General features: G+C 40.0%; 1 protein-coding gene across 5 annotated transcripts in view; it reads right to left on the bottom strand.

Annotated features, from left to right (window-relative positions):
- ARHGAP22 (Rho GTPase activating protein 22) overlaps positions 1 to 21,256 on the bottom strand; it is a 159,933-nt gene that overhangs the window by 113,572 nt on the left and 25,105 nt on the right. For all 5 annotated transcript variants that reach the window (XM_054832040.1, XM_054832042.1, XM_054832044.1 and 2 more), the window contains 2 exons: positions 14,858 to 15,057; positions 2,281 to 2,368 (listed from right to left, as the gene is read on the bottom strand). In XM_054832040.1, the coding sequence (XP_054688015.1) occupies positions 2,281 to 2,368; positions 14,858 to 15,057 (288 nt within the window). The remainder of the gene's footprint in view (positions 1 to 2,280; positions 2,369 to 14,857; positions 15,058 to 21,256) is intronic.

The following is a 21,256-nucleotide window of genomic DNA, read 5'->3' as shown; positions in this document are numbered from 1 at the left end:
GCATTAAAAACATCATCTTCCTAAAAGGTGAGATGTCAGGAGCATTTAAGCCATCAATACTCTTTAAGACATTCTCAGAGATCAATCCCTCTGCTTCTTAAACACTGCATTACACCGCTCTGAAATGCACTGTAAGCCCAGGCTAACGCATAGTTGCTTTGTTGCCCCTTGTAATCAGTCAGCTGCTGTTTCTGTTACCAGATTTGCACTCCTCTCCCAAGCAACATACAGTAGTTATTTCCATCCAGAAATACCAGCTGTTGTGTGATGATTACCCCCAAATGGTTAAAGCTTTGCAACTGACCTCATACTACCCTGATAATTTTATAAAAATGTCCCCACACACACACCTGCTAATGTGCACTGGAACATGAGAGCAACTTGAGTCCCCAGCTTATCCTGCCATTCCACTTTGAACTTAACTAGCTGTGAGGAGGAAAGCATGAATGGGTTAAAAAGAGTCCAGAAATTTACATAGTTTCCCCAGAAAAGAGGATAAAGAACACCTCTGCCAAAGGAGGTATTTTAGAAAGTCCTGCCACCAGATCTAACACTAGTTTGACTGTAGAACTGCTCTTGCAGTCTCTCATGTCCCTAGTTAACCCTTCTCCCAGCTGCATTATACAGCTTAGAAATGAACTTGATGAAACATGAATAATACACAATGCCCATCATTAGTTCTTGTTACTCAGCAGAAAATCAATACATGCTCTGTTACAGCGCAGGACATGCTGTTACTCTAGTCCCTGCACTCTGAGGAAGCGGCTCCCACAGCCAAGCTTTACACAACCTGCAGCAGAGGAAAGGTGGGAAGATCCCAGCAACAGTTCCAGCAATGAGGATGCTGAAAGCCTTAGCTATTGATCACAAAATAGGTTTTTGAAGGTAACTGGTACCACAGACGTTAGACAGCTTTGGACATTTCCTTGCTGGAAGATCTCAGCCTTCCCTTTTTGCCAGACAGGTTTGTATCAGGACACTATGGGAACATTTTAGGAATGTTGCACTCTGTTCTTAACTTTGTTAGTTAAAACTCTGCTTCTCACAAGCACAGTAAAATCCCATATCTATGTTTACAGCTATGAAATATACTTGTTTCCACCAGATCCCCAACTTAGTTAAGACTACTAAAAAAATCTCATCATCCGCATAGAGATTATATAGTCCTAGTTTACAGTGGGAGAACTGAGGCACAATTAAACAGATATATGATCACAGCCATACATTCAAAACAAGGGAAAATGGGAAGTGATGGGAAATAATGATTTGGGTCCTATGAGATCATTCATGCTCCCATTCTATCTGGCATCCGTTTAAGAGCTGTTCACTATGTGGGTGTTCTGCAGGCTGGCAACCACACAGTCATTTCAGAAGACATGCGAAAAAGAAAAGGCATTTATGCCAAACCCAGTACAGAATAAATGCACTGTGAACAGAATGGGGAACTCTTCAGGCCACGTTCTCCAGTGATGTCTGTGCCGAGTCACATTCTGTATTGACTGTCTATTTATAGCATTTTTCAATACTTGCTATCCATGTTGCAACTAAGCTTGCTACAAACATGAATGGATTTAGCTCTACAAGGCAGGGAAAACATCTCAATTTTTCAGGCAGAACAGTGGTGCACTAAGACTAAATCATTTTTCCAGGGAACACAGAGAAAGACAATGTCAAAACCACAAGAACACAGATGTCCTGGGATTCACAACTACGTTGTGAACAGTGTCACTTTTTTCCGCCCCTCTGGATAGCCTCTTTCAAGTAGCCACATGGTATTGCTTTACCAACTCCACTGAAGCAACATCCACCTCCAGTTCAGGACAATTCTTTTGCAGCCTACAGTAATATAACCTCACAGTTTGGGTAACAAGTGCAGAACAACTATTTTCACACCTGGAACCAAAGGGCAAACTCAAATCTGCAGGAAACTCAACTGGGGGGAATTACATCCAGATACTGCATGCCTCTCTCCCATAAGTTCTATGCTGTGTTCTGTGTCAGCTTCTCCCATAACAACCAGAAAAAACACATCAGCTTGGAGACCACACAGCACTCCAGGCCAGGAGCTCCCTCTGAACAGAAAAGCTACCATGGCAGCAGTTATATCCAAACCAAAAGAACACCAAGTAGTCTGTCAAGTCCCGTTTCCCAGTCTCTCTAGATAATCTGGCTACTGTATCAGAATGCTTAGAAGTGATCTGTTCAGTTCAATTATCATTAATGACAACCGATGGGAATAAGATGATGTTATGTTGAAAGTACAAGGAAACGCTGGCCTACCTGGGGTAATTTCAAAGAGATGCTTCCCTGGTTCATCAGGATTAGGTGGCAGCTCGTTCACCTGATTGCCTTGCAGTAGTATCAAACCCTGTAAGGGACATAAACACCAGTGAAAGGGGAAAGACCACAAAGAGAGTAAGGAAAAGATGATAAACATAACAGAAATAGCAAATTTAAGCCCCATTCTTCCACTGAGCGTCTCCTTTCCAAACCCACCCTTCTGAGCAAAAAAAGGATTGAGATGGTCATGCACCTGCCTCACCTGTCCTCTCTCTCACACTGGACACTTCTGGTCAAATGATCTTTCCTATGGAATAGCAATATTCTGAGCATTCATAGGTGATTCTCCTTTGTTTCCATAACTAATTATCCCTTGCAAAAGTTTCATCTCACCTTATGTCTACTCTTCCTTCACCTTTTAATTTCTGGTTGCAGCCTGCAAACTATGAGATGGCTGAGGTTCTATTTATAAATCCTTAATTCTGCAATTGAAGAAAATGGCCCATTTTCCAGAGATTCTTAGTACACAGAAGTTCCCAGGGAGATACTGGAGGACAGCAGCTGATTCAGGTTTGCAAGGCAATGGGACTACCTTTTAATCTAAGAGACTATAGTTTCCTCAGCAAGAAACCTGAGCCCCTTTAGTTCACAACTTCAAATGCTGCTGGAATTCAGATTCATTTTTGGCTTCAGCCCAAGTATAATTAATACAATGTATTCCAGTTTGGGAATTCTGCATAGCTGGTGGCATGGTATCTTCAAAGTGAACAAAATTATCTTCATCTATGGAAAAACTGAAAGAGAGATCATGGGAAGCCCTTGTCCAGTAACATGGGTGGAACAAGAATGAACACACTATTTTGACCTCTTTTTTTTTTTTTTTTTTTTTTTTTTGGATATACACACAATCAAACAGAAAAAAGGCAGTTAAGAACTGGGACTCTCAAGAGTTTAGCCATGAAGAGTGTAATCAGCAGTCCCTACTCCTGCACTGAACTGCCCTGGAATGGAAGCTGGGCCCAAACTATCTTTTTTTGCTGAGTAGAAAAAAAGAAGTTGATTCAATCAGTTGTTTTCACGCATATCTCTAGCAAACACACATAGTTTCATTCTCTCCAACCATTGTGGCAATAGCCAAATCCAAGACACATTGGAGTGTAACAACATTGGTAATCAAAACAAATCCCAGTTACACTTTTTATCAGCTTCCAGATCCATATTACTAATACAATTAGTGTCTCATGAGACAGACAATCCAGGATTTCAACTGATAGAAGACCACCCATCACATGACCTTTGCAATCTTCTCCATTAAATAGAGAAGCCAGTTATGTTACTTTTCATTACATCTGTTTTGGCGTAACTTCCCTGGCTTTGGCCCTTGGTAACACGTTTTCCTACAGATGCTTTGTTTGGAGAAACCACTGTAATAAACCAAGGAGCCAGCTTGTATCAAATGTAAATTAATTAAGTTCTACTCTTTTCTCTGAACATAGAACATTCAAAAACTACTACAAATAAATTACCAGAACAGTAATGCTTGAGATGGAAAATACTTTAGCTAGGAAATAAGCTCCAAGTTATGGAGCTTTACAAGTTGGCATTCCAGCTCTGACAGCCCATCCTATTAAAATGACTTGTTGCTTTGAAAGGATCTATTTGTTGCAGACTGAAAATGTCTCACAGGTACTCAAATTTGTTCTTCACAAACCAGAACTTAACCTGCCATGTCACTACAGATTCAGCAACCTGCTTCCATGTTTTCCCATCCCTCAGTGGCATCAGGCTACAGACTTTCATTTAGTTCCTCTTGGCAAGCCAGATCAACGTGCTGGAACAAGGAATCTCTGTCATCCAGAAATCATGAAACTCTACTCCAGTTAATCACATATTGCAGGCCAGTGTGTAGTTAAAAGGTAGAAATGCAAGAAACCCTGAATTTGAGTATTCATGATCTACAGAACAATAAATACTACTGTATATCCAACAGATCTGCATCACCATTCCAATGTTGCTACATTTAAAAATAAATAAATATCAGAAAATAAAAGTTCCAGAATCAAAATTACCCTGACCACATTGTATATATGCTGAATATTCAACAGTGCAGACTATTGCTGTTCCTTCCACAAAACATGAAAGAAAAAAACTGAAACACTCTTACACAAGTCAAATTTTTTTATTGAGGCCTTCAGTTCAGATATCATTGGTTTCACTTTGAGGAAATTGCACATTTACATTTCTACCTCAATTTTGTTTCCTTGCATTTAAAAATAAAAATTCTGTGCCTAGTGCAACAGCAAAAGATCAAGTTGGGTGTTTTGTAGCACATTGTAAAGTTCTTCATAACATATTTGACATACATTTGAGAAACCAAGATTTGAAAGGGAAAAAAAACCTGGAAGATGACAGCAGGGACAGCTCAGAGAGAGCCAGAGTTCAGCCAAATTCCACAAGGGGCCAAAGCCAGCACCTGCTGGCTCCCCAAAGCATCCTAGAGGGTAAGAGTAAAGTGTTAAAGTGAACATTATATATTTTTGTGTGCATTCTATCCACTTAAAAATCTAACAGCTGCCCGTTGCTGATAGCTAGAGTGAACTGTGGCCAGAGCATGCTGAAACCAGTGAGAGATTATTAAATACTCCTGGTTCTAGGCTACTCAGACCAGAAATTTATTATTTGCCAGGAGATACAATAAAAAGGAAAAGGATGAAAGACAGAAGTCGACTTTTCTTTTTTAAAAAAAAAGGAAAAAGGGAATGAAAAGAGATATTGAACAGAAAGCTACACGTGCTATCCAGCAGTACCTTCCCCCATGCCCCATTTTGCAACAGGCTGTGCTGTGCAGCCCAGAACAGCATCATGCAGCCCCACTGGGTAGACATTTGCCTCCTTCCCTGCTGCAGCCCCTGCAAAAAAGTGGATGTTGCAACTTGTACAGCTGCTGTGCTCCAGGAGCAGGGACGGAGAAGGGTTGGACCTGAATGACACTCTTTTTTCCTCCCTTTCTTCTACTGAAGGCATCACAGAGCATTGCCCACCAGAAAGCCAGAGCAGAGCTGCTTGCGCCTCTGTGATCAGCTGGGGCATGGGTAAAGGGCTGAACTAGAAAAGGATGGGGCAGATGGGCAGAGCAAGTGCCTCTCTGCAGTGTAACCTCCACCATGAAGTCCTGGCTTCTAAGTAAGATCAGATCACCTGTGGAACAGGCATTTCTAAAAGCATCAAGCCTCCCCATCCACATAACTCTGACTCCTTTTCTAAAAGGGACAAAAGACTTTTGATATTAGCATTCCTGGAAAATTAAAGTGATACCATCAATTATCACCATAGCTAAACTGTCTTCTCCTGGAAAGCGAAGAGCAAGTTTCCCGAGAAAATCTCCCAAGCAAATCAAAGCCTTGTGCACACTGCAACTCATGAGATTAATGGAAAGTAGAGGTAGGGTCATAGAATATTATGTCAGCCAAGAACAAGAACCAAACAGTGTTTAAGTGAACACAGCATGATTTTCAAAGACAGGACCCTGAATCTTGCCTTTACCCAAAGCTTAGGATGTTTTGGCAGGGAGCAGTCACAATTTTGGCTTGAGCAGGAAAACTACTTTTCTCAGTCTGATTTCTGTCAGGTAGTTCTCTGAAACAAAAACTTTAATGAGATGTAGTGAGAGCTCCATACTCCTTCCTCATCTCTTCTTGATACTGAATGCACAAGTTTTAAAGTAGTTTCATAGCATTCTCCTAGGGATATCATATTCAAGAGGTAAAATGAACAAAACTGTTAAATGTAAGTATCTGCTTGACTTACCACAGAAGGAAGAAAGGGAAGAAAAAGAATTCCTATGTCAACCTGAGGCTGAAGCACATGGGTAAGGGCATGTGGATAGGTGGGAGGGTCATGATTCTTTGTTTTGTCTTTTAAAAAAAATCTTCCTTATGAAGAATAGAACCTAAAGTTTTAATACTGCACACAGAAATTCAAACCCTCCAGCTTTTAGGAGTATATGAAACATCCCTAGGGAAATGGTGAAAAGGCTGCACAAGCAGAAGAAAAATAAAAATATTTAAGTTGCACAATGGAAACCAGAAAGGATTTCAGAATAGCCTAAGACAAGAATGCCAAGAAGCCACAAGAAAGGACCCTGAAAAACTCAAAGTTGGCAACCCCCTCCCCCCCCCCCCCCAAAAAAAAAAAAAAAACCAACAAAACCTCTTAAGGTCACTTCCTTGGTTTAAGTTAAATTTGGTGTTTATGCATTCTTGGCTGTAAATTTACATTTTCAGGTTATTACCTTATTAACACAAGCTAGAAATGTACATACAGCAATAAAAACTAATACAACATCAGTTGATTCCAGCTGATCAGACTTTCAGAGCCTCAGGTATCATTTGAAACCTGGCAATAGTTGTTTTCTGTCAGATGATGTAATCCTCTTAAATGTTAACAGCTGCTTTCCTTTGAGGACCAATTTGTTTTGTAGAAAGAAAAGCTGTTAAAGACAGTAACTCACTCACTCTTCCTTTAAGGTACAGTCCTCTCTTAAGAGGCCCTCTATGCAAAACTAGCCAGTCTCAAGCAGTAGAGCCTACTAGCCAGCACAAAATAAAAGTTAGGCCTTCTTTATCCAATAGCATAAAGCAAGCATAAATCCCCATTTGAAAATCTGATTCAAGACCTGTGTTATTTCAGAAAAAGGCATGCTTTTGTGGACGGTTCTTTCCCTCAGCCTGAATTAGTAAGCTTGACAAATACATATAGCCAGGTCACATAGTTTAGGCAAAACCCAATGATATACATGCCAGCTTTTTGCTGTTTTATAGCATGGAATTATGAAGATGTACAGCAGTATATACACACCAGGAGATTCAGAGTGTATTTACAGTGAAGAGCAGGAGCACTTCACAGAAAAGTGCTGTCAAACTAAAGAGTTTCAGAAAGCCTACCTTTCTGCAGGAAAGAAACTCAGTGATGAAGTCAAAGGGTTAAACCAAAATCTCATGCTGCAGTGTATTCCAGAAGTTGTAATTTGCTTGCCTCAGGTCACCCTTCTTCAACAGAACTAAGCAAATGGACTTTCTCCATGCTTGATGCACCATATGGTGCTATTTCACCTGCCCCCCTTCAGCAAGACACACTTGTGGTACAGGAGGGTGATGTTTACTCTAGAAGACATTAGAGAGGCATAGATTGCTGGAATTAAAACACTCTAAACCAAAGCATTTTCTAGACAAAATACACTTCCTTTTTGACCCTTTTCAGAACATATTAGATTTTGTATATTCTGTAGAAAGTTCTCACTGAAGTGACTTATTTCTTATTCTCCTTTTAAATAGCATTGATGAAATGGAGAAGAGGAATATCATAGAATCATAAAATTATAGAATGGTTTGGGTTGGAAGGGACCTTAAAGATCATCTAGTTCTAACCCCCATAGATCACTATGTAGCAGACCTCATTTGAAAAACAAACAGCAAAACAACCACATGGGACAGTGGAAGGAATTCAGGACTTGCTGCAGCCACAGTGACAATGGGGACTGTACACCAGTATAGCTACTTTGTCCTTACCAGTGTGCACCTTCTTCAGCTGGGCAAGGAAGTTCCTGCAAGTTGAGCTGCTACCATAACAACTGGAAGAAGAGTAAGAAAATGAGAACTACAATGATTTTTCAGAAAGGAAATTTGAGGTATGCTCACTCTACCTATGAAAATCAAGAAAAGTCTGCAACCTAGGCCCATCTCTGGAAAGTACTTTTAGGTCATAGGTGTATATATAGCAAAGATCTTCAGATCAGCTTCTTGTGCATTTCTCTCTGCACATGTCAGCAAATTGTGCTGAGATCTTCTATCTTATATAACCAGTCCTTTTAGGAGACAAAACACCTCTCCAGAGGGTAACAGAGTACCTAGCTCACAACTGTCCAATCTGCCTGGCACACTACGGAGAACTCTAAATAAACAGAGCTGAAACGGTAGTAAAAATACCAATTCATCTTCGCAGGGAGGGTGTATCGCTTCTGACAGTTGCTGTCACTGGTAGAAAGACATTACTGAATTTAAACAGATTGATGTGTCCTTGTCCAGCAGCCACTCAGACTGCATTAGCAATCTTGCTTGGGAAGTAAATTAATGATGGATTAAATCAGCTTAAATTCCCCAAGGTCTAACTCGATATATGCTAAAGCATGCCCCAGATAGAAACTTCAATTCATGACTAAATTATTCCTCCCTCCCTCAGGCTTTGGGAGCCTGAGATGGCTGAACAGCTCAAGGGGCAGGTAATAGGTTACAGATCTTCCAAGAGGTTCAAATCCTATTTTTGATGATAGCATCACCTTGCACCCTTTTGAGGCCTTGGTGCTTTAAGGGAGAATCTTAAGAGGACAAGCGTTCCTACCTTGGAGGTATTACTATAGTCCTCCCCGACAAGACCAGTTGAGAAGTCCTGCCCTGTACCAGCCTCTGTGGAGTCAGGGTTTGATAAAGAAAAGCTGTGACAGAGGAAATATGAGTGGGAAGCTTCCTTTTCTTGTGGAGTTCCTCAGTAAAAACAGTTGGTGGCAGAACATTGATCATCCTAATTCTCATACCATTACCTTTAAGACAGCACTTTAGCCGCTGTTACAAATGGTTACAAGACGGGAGCAGGGGAATAGTAGGGCTCAAATCTGCCCTCAGGTATGCATTTCTAAATCCCTGTCCAAGCAAGGTGATTCCATGGACATCTTTATTTTTAGCTGAACATGGAACAAAATTTCTGCAACAGCTTTATACCAATGAATTATCTCCGATTCTGAATTCTACGGATCAAATAGCCCAAGCTAACCCAAGATTATGACCTAGACTTATGTAAATAAATTCCAATTTAAGTTTAAAACTAGAGATTGTGGACTAGTCTATGTGGCAACATTTCCACCCTTATGTGGTGTGTTTTTGCGAGAGTTTAGAACGAAGTCCACACACATATAGCTTTGAGCTTGTGAGTCATTTGTTTTCTAAGTATAGATAGTCAAAATATTTCTGTAGAAAAGCGTGCTTACACACAAACTATCTATAACCCACTTTTCAAAACTAGATATGCAGCATACATTAAGAAACTCTCTACAATGGGACACTGCTAGTCAGAAGTATATACACGGCTATACAGAATTATTTGGTATGTAACTTCTGGACAGCTGTGTTTTTGCAAACCATGCTACTGAGCAAGTTTGACTCTGGTTTCTGGATCAGTAGATGCTGCAGCTCCAACTACAGCTTGCTTCCCTTGCCTGAAACCGCACCTAGATGACAACAAGGAGGTTAACTAGGAAAAGACTAAAAGCTGTTCTGCAAACAGCTTTGCTCTATGCAGCACTACTTCGATGATCAAAAAAGCACAGGGGAGCTGGAGGGGGGAAGACTTAGCCATAGTCTCAGTGAAAGAGATGGAAGTCAAATTCCCTCATATTTACAGCAGGCTAAGGATAGATCCCATGGTTCAACTGATAAGTCAATTGTTATTACAGATCAAGTCTCAAGCCAGGAACAGAGAGCAAAATGACAAAGGAAGCTTTCCTAAGTGTTTGTGAAGAACCGTCTAAGAGCTACACAAGCATGAACTTGTAGAAGAGCTCCCTTACCTCTGTTGTTCATCATCTCGACACTCAATAATAGTTGTGTCAATAGTAGACAAAAAAGGTGACTTGCTGGCTCAGGATGCCAGTAGACATTCCCTGCATCAGCTATACTCAGATACTTCTTTGCAACCCCAAGGACTAGAAAGCCAGCGCTACCACTTCAGACACAGCAAATGACCCTTTCCAGAGACTCATTCTCAAAATGGCACTTTGGATCACAAGGTGGAGCTACCATGGCACAGGACATACCCAACTACAAGTTTGATGAATTATGACAATCTAACAACTAAGTTGTCGGCATCACGATTCTTCATTTTTTTGGAAAATCATGGAAAGTTTCTCACTAACATTGCTGGAACTAAATTTTTTTGGGGGAACATTTTGTGAACACTAGCCATTAAAAACTTGTATGATCAGCACTGGGAAATGAACAGAAGACTTCCAAATCTGAATACACATTAGAAACCTATAAACCAAGGCTATAAAAAATTTCTGTATTTTTCAGTCAATTTATACCTACAAATCACACTGGAACAGAGGGTTACAGGAGCACCTACAGGTATGACTACCAGCAAGAGTCCAGCCTGCATATTGCTGGTAGAATAGATGGAACAATGACGTCTGGTTATTTCAAAGACTTTCCAGGCGTTTGCTGTCTGTTTCTGTAAGGGGTGGGGAGTGGGACAACCAAAAAACCCACAACACTAAAAAACCCACCAAACCAAAACTAAATCCTCTTCATTAGCAGCTAATAATCTCTACAATGACTTGAAGAAGGATGAAATTCCAGTCTGTTTCATATGTAAGTGCAGTTTTGCTCTTTCACCTTGCAAAGTGCACCCTAGATTAGAAAGAAAACAGACAGCCACTAGGTGGGTTTTACTGACAGGAAATGCTCAAAAAACTTGTGGATAGTCTGAGAGGACAGAGATGTGCAGGCTCATGCAGACCCCTTGCAGAAGACGGAGAAATGTCAAAACGTCCTGCTATTACCAGGTATTACCTAGCAGCTAGTTAATTCGCATTGCCACACTTAATGAGTAGTCTCCTGGTATCCAGTGTAATGAATAAAAATATTCACCAAGTTTGCATGTTATGACCCCCCCTTCATATCACACATGTAGCTGCCCTGCTACTCTCACTTCCCCTTTTGGGTGTCCCATTATAAAAGTCTATTATGTGGAGATCACATTGCTGCTATCTCTGTTCACTGACTAGAACAGAGTCAGCTCTAATCTTCTAGTGGGCTCTCCAGGGAGTGCTGCAGAACAGAGCGTAAGGGCTCAGTTCTCGTTCCCTACCTAGTGAAAAGGTAATACTGTGGAAGGACACAATGTAGGAAGGTACTTCGCAAAGTTCATACTGAGTGGTTTATCTAGAATGGTTGTGAGTTTTAACACGATGGAAAAACAAGTCAACAGAACAGGATTAACTTTCGGCACCCTTCCCTCCCAATCCTATTGCTCTACATTTTGACTTTGAGGTTCACTGAAATTAGAAGATGCGTTTGAAGGTACTCCAGAGATAACGGGAAAACACTGGAAAGGCAACATGACAAAATTGCAGATGCATCACAAATTATTCTAAAATGGTAAAGAAAAGTATCATACACAATATCATCTTCAGAGTCCAGTGGCCAGAACGCATTCTAGAAAATTCTGCTGTTTTCTGCAAAAATTCAAGGCCACTAGAGATGCACTAAAGCCTTTTATCATACCAAGTCGATAATGAAAGAAAGGTTAATGAATTAGCTACAGAGTGGCTTCTGTTCCTCTGGAAATTGGGGAGGGGCACATACTACCTCCTATCCTGGGAACAGAAACAAACCCAAAGCTACTTTAAAACCCATGCATATATTGACAGAGTAAGTAGGAGCATCAAAAGCTCTTTGCAGGTCAGTGCTCCCTCCCCCCATTCCTCACGGGGGCACCTGAGAAAATACTCAAGAAAAGCATTGGGTGCAAGTTCGCCTTCTAACCTTTGACACAGAAGTCAGTCTGATGGAGTGAACTGTGCAACTGCAACTATGTCATATGCCACACAAACGCACACACCTTCAACAGTACTTGATCCATTAAGACCACAGAATAGCTTCTCTTCACTCCAGTAAGCCTATGCCATTCTCCTGTCATTAGATTACAGCTCCATCTTTTCAGAATTATTTTCAAGAGAAGAATATCTACAATTTCCTCTAAGGATCTGGAAGCATAGGTTTTCATAAAAATAGGCAATGCAACATCCATAAACAAAAAATGTTGTTTAAGGTTTCTCTCTTGAAACATTATGGCATAAATCTCACTTAACGTTGTCAGATAAACAATAAGAATATGACCCTCTTCCAGAGTACATATAAATAATCACTAGGCAGAAGATCAATGGGAATTTCAGTGAAACTATCGATTTAGTTTTTGCACACAAGCTTGCAGGCCATACTTAATATTTAAAACAGAAAGATTTAAAAGAAGCATGAGTATCTTTAAAACTGAAGGAAATTGGGGGTTAATATCAACTGATGAAAACCTCTACATGGCCTGTAACAAAAGATCTTCCAGGGTCACAGCTGTCTTCCTAAGCCATGTGGGCATGCCTGTACCAGTGTCCCTTTATTCCAGAGAATCCCAAGCAATAATTATCTACAGGTTCTAAAAGTTCATCTCAACCTGTGGGATGCATACAGTCCTAGCTGAAGTCAGTGAATCCTAGTTTGCAACCGTTACAAGAATAATCAGGACGTGATCCTGTACTATCCTATACAAAATGGCTTCCCCCAGTAATAATGGCTTCCCCCCCACAAAGAGGGACGGGGTTAAAGAAACTCTTTCCAACATTCCTCATGACTACCTGAGACAGCCCTTCCTCATCACGTTCACTGATACAGTTCAGAAGTGCCCAGCTCTTCCCACACGTTGTATAGGAAGATAAGGTGCTTGTCTTAAAAGTGCAAAAAACAGCAGTTGCTTGCAGGGTCCTGAGCAACAACAGGCTATATAATCGAGTTCAAATCTCTCTAGCCTTTACACGGCAAGCTGTCCATAACGATGGATCAAATCCCTGACTAAGTAGATGTAAGATGCAGCCAACATCCTCATGCACCTACCATGCAAGTGTCATGCTCACAGGGGAAAATTCATTTCCATTCTCACTCTACAATGAAATTTATGTACAACAGTTAAGCACGCAGCTGTATCAAGCAGTTTAATAATAGGCTATAATGACTGTGTGGATGGTGATGGTATTACACAGGCTGTCTGTCACTCTGTAATGCCTATACTGACTCATCAGGAGGCAACAGTACAGGGACATTGTCTGGTTTATTCAATTATGTTCCCTCTGTTCAATTACTCTGCTTAGAGGCCTGACAGTCAAAACAATGACTACATGAAATATGCTGCCTAATTTATTACAGCAACTAGGAAAGCTTTTAGCTCAAATGCTGCAAGAATATTTTACAGGCATACTGAAGAACTTGAATTTCTTCATCTCAGCTGTAAACCTTATCCCATCCTGCAGTACAACACACCTCCCCACTAAGCACTGTACATATAGAAGGGTCAGAGAAACGGAAAATCATCCTGAATTTAGTGCAGAGTCCAGACTGACAATTGCAAAGTCCTCAGCTCTGCATTTACCCCAGGTGCAGGAGCACCGTCTTCTCATTATAACCTGTTTTAGAGAACCACATTTAATTGTAAGAAATTGGAGCTAGACCAGCAACATGCACACAAAAGGCATGCGAACCAGGAAGAAATTAGTCAAAAATTCCATTAATTAATACTTGGCTTAAGAGACATACTTGTGCAATATTCAGTTTATTAAAAACTGTTAAAAATATTTGCTACCAAAAAGTTGCAAGTTAAACATGTCATGTGCCCATGGAAATGTTGCATGGTGACTGTCTATTACCCTTTATCACCAAACTGCCCTACAGCTACTCAGCACATAGTTAACTAGAATCTCCTAAGTCTTTTGCAAGAATAAGTGTGCTTCAGAAAGCTTTCTTGAGTACATCTGCTATCTCATGGACAAACTGATGCAGTTCATCTAAACTTACTATTTTAAGTAGCCCCACTGTGGTTCAATTTATTCAATCATCATTTAGTGGTTGTTATTAAATTATTAATTATTAAATTATCTAACCTCTTCTCTCCTTGCTAGTTCCTAAACATTCCAATCCTATCCACTTCCTCTGTCCATTTTCTTTCTACTGTCTACTTGGGACAGCTCTATGATACTGTCCAATATATATTGCACAGTAGGACTTAACCAGTGGTTTCCACCAGCAGAAGTGTTCTTTTTTATTCATGCTCCATAAAGTCTATGTTTTGATAAAGGCAAATTTCAGTTTAATTTATTCCCTATTGTAGAAGGTCACATTGTTCCCCAGTCTGCTAAATCAGTTTTCGCTGTCAGACACACACAGCACAAAGCCTTGTGTAAATTCTTTCTCCTCAAAATTTGCATAGAAAAACAGTAACTCCCAGGTGTATATGAAACACTAAAACACATATTACAGTCCATTTTCAAGTCCTTTATGCTGACATATAACAAAACCTGCATACTCTACCCACACAAGCTAGCCCTGAGCAGCTGGCTTACCTCTCTGCTTAACGATGGATTATTTGGAAGATAATGAGTCCTAGCTGACTAAGCAAGGTTTTTCACTCCTGCCTCAGTAATCTGGAACTCCATAGCTCTTCCTGTCAAACTCCGGTCTCACAGATGATCATACTAAGATTTGGAGGTCAACATGCCCTAGTGGGTAACTAAACACCTTCTTACCTTCTCCCAAGCTCTACTACTCGCCTGTGTGGTAGCAACGTCTCTTGCCTTTGAACCTCCTTAAGTATATATGGTTTTGGTTAGGATAGCAAGCAATTGAAATGAGCTATCAATCAGAGCAGTGACTGTGACCCACACAGAAGTCACAACCAATACGCCCTACATTTCTCAAAGTAGTCATACCTGAGGTTTAGTCTCCTCTTCATCCTTATAATAGAAGAGCTGGTCCCCACGCAGCACAAACCATCGCTGCTGCCAGTTCTTCATAATGCTCCTTTGTTTCTTTAGCCAGCCACACTTCAGCACACGTTCTTGAGGGTTTGGAGAAGAAGGTCTGGAGGGAGGTCCAATCTGCTCACCCATCACCAAACTCTTTGACCGGGCTGAAAAAGCAATTACAGAATAAATGAAACAAAGAAATAAAGATGAGAACACACACAGAGGCTGAATAACTGTTCCATAGTTTCTTCTCAGATATGGACAGACCATTACATGCATGCTCCCTCTTCAAGTAGGTACTTGTTTTTCAGAGTGTACATTCAAGTTCATGATAGTAAAACAAGACAAACACTAACCTTCTGGTACTGCTCACTCTAGCAACCTTTAGGTGACACAATACCTCCACCAAGGCTCCACTGCTCATACTACCTTTCTTTGTGGCAAGTCATTACTTCCTTCCAGCTCTACATGGGAATAATCACATTGCTTTCTCCTAAAGGGTTTACCCAGTGAGGATGTGTGTTATGAGGGGTGACAGAAAAGAAAGAAGGAGAGAGTATAAGAAAATATTCTCACTCCACAAAGTGCCACTACTGGGGTGATGAGGCAGTGAAACCAGCTGCCACAGGAAAAAAAGAGATTCAGAACTGAGAAAAATTCAAAAAGGGAATAGGCACATATAGATAACATAGCTATCCAGAATGACTAAAGTCACTCTTCAGGGCTTTCTGATATTAAAGTAGAAACACACAATGGAAATTAAAAAGACAAAATAGAGGAAAAAAACCATGTAAATCTCAGGAAAAGCTTCAGAAGAAGAAAAGTCTATTGCCCTTTCCTCCTCCTCCCACATGCCCACAGTAAGAGTACTGAAGCTTGGGGCATTTAAAGCTAGTCTGGAGTAGCAGATAATGATTATATATTGCTGGCAGAAAATCAGTCCTCTAGAATGGACAGGTTAGATGACCTCACAGGTCTTTTCCACCTCTTATTCCTTTGGATTTATGAAATATATTATAACAACAGTTATTTAATATCTCATGCCATTTTGCTTCATTAGTGCTAACATGATCCTGTTCCTTCTCATTTTCTAGATTCTGCTAACTTAAAGCACAATTTGTAATCACCCACTTGAAACAGAGCTACAGTTAACAGGCCAGTACCAGTAGATCTATATCACTGATGTCTTACATTATCACTGCAAACTGCTGCAGCTAAAAAACAGGCAAGCTTCTTATTCAGGTATCCCTGATACACTACAGCCAATTCAGCCTGTCACAACAAAGGGCAGTCCCCTGCCTCTCAAAGTATCACCTACTTTTGCCTCTTTTGGGTTCATATAATTAAAACATGTGGTCTTGATGTTACCACCTGACTCTGGCTTCTGCCCCTAGTGCCTCACCATGATGGAACTGACAACATACACCAAAGAAAGAATAATGAAGCCGAGGTGATGGTTGGGGAATAAATAATAAAATAATAATTAAAAAAAAAAAAACAAATGCAATCACAATAGCAACATTAAACTTGATTCTTCTCTTCCACAAAGCAAACTGCAATAGAAGGAGAGACACATAAGGGATTGAGGTCAGATCTTTGGAGAGCCTCCTCTGTGTGATCCAGCGAGGGAAATCACATTGGTGTCTGAGATAAAAATCCGCTTTGAGCTTCCCCATGACCTGGCAGTCAGGCCATCATGTTCTGCTTCTTAAAGAAATTTAAAACCAGCACTTTTGCACACTAAACACTTCTGTCAGCAGAGGGCAGATCTGAATGGTACCACATCATCCATTACCAAAAAGTCCCAGTGACAACAATGTCTACTTGTACAGTATCATATACTTTCCTCCCCTACCTCGGCTTAAAAATCTGCTCACCTGTCCTGTAATCATCCAGTAGGCACTCAGTCTGGCCTTTGACAACTTCCCAGTTTTATAGGCAGAAGATGGCATCACTATATTAGTGTTAAATTTCAGACAGTGGAAGTTCTGTCTGATAGGTAGAAGGGATTTTTTTTTTTTTTTTCTCCATTTCTCTGAACTGCTAAGGTAAGTTCTGCTACTCTCAAAAGAAATGTGAATAACCATTTGTCTTGTGCGTCAATCAAGAGAAATCAGGTTTCAACCTATAACTATTTCCTGCTGTAAGAAATTGTTTTTATTTTTAGTTTCACTTTAAAATTGAATTAAAAAGTTAAAATGTAAGCACTGATGCAGTATCATACCTTTTCCAGAATTCCACTTTCCCTATTTTTGCTAAAATACCTTGCTGAATTTCTTGTGAGCTGATATACAGCATTAGTCCTACATTAGTGAAGTTTGCTCATAAACTTCAAATTTTTTCCTCAACCCTGATTACTTTTTTTACATAGCCAAAACAATGGAGAAAAAAAAAAGTTTTAATACAGAATTTACTTAAAATCGGGCTCTGATGTATCCAAGCATATTCTTTAAGCTTACTCACTGTAGTCTGAGCTCCAACAGACAGGCATCTTCATTCCAGCAAAATATACAAAGAACAGCTTTTCACTATGAAGCTAAGATCCTTATGCCTTAATACATCCCTTTCTGGCAACACAGTGCCCTCTAGCAGATGATTACAAAAAATACCAGGACAACTTCGCCTCCCCGCCTTCTCTCCCCCCTTCCCCCCCGAGAAATGGAGGATCCTATTTCGTATGCATGTAGTAAGAAAACAGACTTTTCACATTTAAATCTCTATTGCAGAGGCCCATAAGGATTTAGTTGGAAAGATCACCTCTGCCTCTTCCCAGGCCACATTCTACAATAAGGACCAAACTGTAATCTGGTTTAGACTGTTCCAGATTCCTTTCCACATTCATGTTACGACATACATTATTACAAGAATATCCCAAGAATTTGCTTTTCCAAATGGGACTATAATGTTTCTTAGGCAACATCTTGGCTATTAACCTAACCAATTAGCCTCATAATACCAAAACCCATGCTTCAGTAAGCACCTCAGTCATCTCCACACTGAAGCACATCAGCACTCTCCAGATTAAACGTGCAACTCCCAGCAGTTTCCAGTTTTCCTGGCTTGCATATAGTTATAAAAACCATCTCCTACTTCACCCCTCCCTCCAAAAAAAAAATTAGATTTATTTAACTGTAAACCAACTACCTTTATTTTAGCATCTATATTGACACAGACCTCACAAAAAAAAAAAAATCAAACAAAAAATCAAACATCTAGCTTTGGAATAACCCAAAGTACGTTACTTCATATTTCCCCTCACACACCTTTTGGCGTTATTTGTACAGCCCTAGCTAGTAATAATTTATTATAGTGAAGAGTTAAGGCCTTCATGATTGGTCGCTGGAAGACATATATCTTCATATTTTTAATTTAAGCAGCACTATGTCTCAGTCGATTGTTGCTATGGTTGTTGATTCTTCCTGCTGTCTTAGCTTTCCATTTCCTTAGAGTTTCTAGTTGTGACTGTAATAGTTAATTTCATTAAGGAAATACTTAGCAACCTCAACTGTAAGTCAACAACATGGATCAGAGAGAAATTTTTAGAAGGAGGAATTATTCATGGCTATTAATGGCATTGACATTTATATTGCATGCTTCTCTGAATAGAATATTTGCATAGAGTTCAGAAAAAAAAAAAACCTTTCATGGATGATCAGAGCCTGCCCTTAAAGCAGAAGATATCTCATACTACTGGGATCAAAATATCTGCTTCGATAATCTGATCCAGTACCTCAAGCCTGTGGTTCTTAATGGTAGATATATATTCTTAGTGCTCATCTATTTAACAGAATTATGGAATCAGCAGAGGATAAGGAAGAAAACAAATCAATATATCAGACTCACAACAACTCAGCAAATACTTTACATGTTCTAAACTTCTGATCCAGTAATGCCTTTTCAATAACATTGCATAGTTTTACTTTGCTCTTCACATTTTCATTAATTGATTATTGATTCAGCCATACATGTTAAGTCCTAAACAGAAATCAATGCAGAAAGGATTCAAGCTCTCCTTGGAAAAAGGGCTAGGATTCATTTGCACAGCACAGTAGTCCTGAAATGCCAACTACAGGACATACCCACCCAGAAGCAGGGAAACAAGGCAATTACAGCACAGGAAGATTACAACAGACCAGGCAGACCCATAGACCCGTATCCTTGCTGCCCCATAGGTGGCACTAACAATGAGCCAAGTCTGGTTTTGGGGATGACAAATCATTATAAGTCAAGAATCAGAATCGCAGACCTTGAAAATACTCCTGTGACTGGAAGTGACACTGGCATATGGAAGTTCTCATATCTAGCTGAAGGTGGGAGGGGGAATATGAGCAAAGGCAACGGGGTGACAGTCAACACCAGCTATGTAAATGTCTGGGCTACACTAAACAAGCTCCCCATTCAAACCCCTAAACTTGGTTGCCATGTCCGTAATAGTAAACTCAAAGATTATCCTAAGGAGTGGATGGGCCAAACTGGATGGAGCCACACTGTCATTCCTTACAGAGATAGCAATCTCTATCCCCACCTCAACTGTCTAAAGCTACTCTTTCTTTTTTCTCCTCCTTAACCCATCAACAGAGCATCATACACTTCTACAAGAGTATCCCTGCAACTCAGACCTGCCTCCAAGCAACATACACATTCCCGTTTTCTCATCGCATCTATTTTCTACCCTAAGCATATACATAACAAGAGAGACAATGTCTTCCCTTCCCTATCTATACCATTGCCTCTTCTTGAGCTCAATCCTGCCTGGCAACATTAGACAATCTGTTCTCCTCTCCTTCTCCCGCTCACAGCTCTGAACAGCACTACAGATTTGAGCAATCAATAAGAACCTACTTAAATCAGGGACATGAAAATCAATCAAGTCAATGCAATTCAATATCAATTAGTTGTAATCTTTTGAAATTTCATAGGCAGTTAGCTTAAATCAATATAGTCATTACAATTGATTCTGGCTGACAAACTGTCTTACAGTGAAGGCACTTCACTAGTGTTTCTTCAGTCTAATGACATAGCGACACTAAGTATTATTTCTGATAGTCTTGGTTTAAAGGACGAGCCACAAAGGAAAGCACTTTCACATACTATAAACAATATTCTCAGTTGTTTTATTTAATTCAGACTTTGCCTCAAAACTGGGTGCACTGAAAACACAAATCATATGCCTTAGAGATACTGCATTTCCTTTCACCAAATGGTAGGAAGTAAAATACTCGGTTTAGATTTGTTTTCTGTGTCCATTACACATCTGTATTTGCGTTTGGATTTGATTGCCAAGATACCACAGCCAGTGACCACAAATGAAACCAAGACACTTCCTCAACACAAACTGAGAATTTATCATGTTGAAACACAATAAGCAAAGGAATTAAAGGCAAAACGTTTGAAGTGCTTGGTGATGAGACACATTCAGCCAACTAGAAGGATAGCAGTTACAAGAAACTGGCAATGGCTTTGAGTTCCCTCAAGCCAAATAGAATAGCAATCTGTATAAAACAAAATGGTGCTACACAGCCATGTACCTGCTCACATTTTGTGACCTGAAGGACACTTACCACATTCAGAAACGCTACCATAAGAGCAGGTTGTGCTCCATTACTTCTCTTCAATAAAACTACAACTGTCTATTCAGAACATTTTATAGACCAAGATGATGTGCTGTGTTCTGTTATGGGTCCGGAAATCCACAATTTTTTTCCAAGAGAAACCATACACATCTTACGCTGGAAGCAGTTCTGTAACCTTACTGTTCAACTGAAGGAAAAGCAGGGAGACAATTAGCTTTACATATGTTTGTCTAGTAACCTGTATTTTCTGTAATGTTTGGGATACCAGACTGCACATATGAAAGCAGGTAGGCTTGCCAAGAAAAGGTTCTGACAGTCTGAAGGAAGGAGCTGTTTGTACAAATATTTACTTGATATTATTAAGTTCCTGCAAGAACAACTGCATTCCTGAAGGCCACTTCATAAATCTGAAATCCAGCATAAACTAGTATAATTTCACTCTCAGACTAGGGATGACAACTGTTAGAAACTGGCTACATAAACAGGGTAAAATACCTTTCAGTCCGTACCTGAAGGGCAGAAACTTTGGTCATAGATACTTATCTTTAGGTAAGACACATTATTTTTAAGAACAAAACCCAAACTCTACCAAACAAAAAAAAAAAAAAACCATGCCAACCACACAGCCTTTTGAGCAGAAAGAGATGGATGAAGGAAGGACATGACTAAAAAAAACCCCACATTTCAGCTACACGACACAGCTATTGCCAAAGAATTAGAGCCAGCCTGAAGGACTCTGACAAGAAATAAACTATACGCTGTAGCAGAAGATGCACCAGGATCCCCAAAA

Source organism: Grus americana, chromosome 7 (assembly GCF_028858705.1).
Source record: "Grus americana isolate bGruAme1 chromosome 7, bGruAme1.mat, whole genome shotgun sequence".
Lineage (NCBI taxonomy): Eukaryota > Metazoa > Chordata > Aves > Gruiformes > Gruidae > Grus > Grus americana.
Note: the sequence above shows the minus strand (reverse complement) of the source record. Positions and strands in the feature narration are given on the sequence as shown.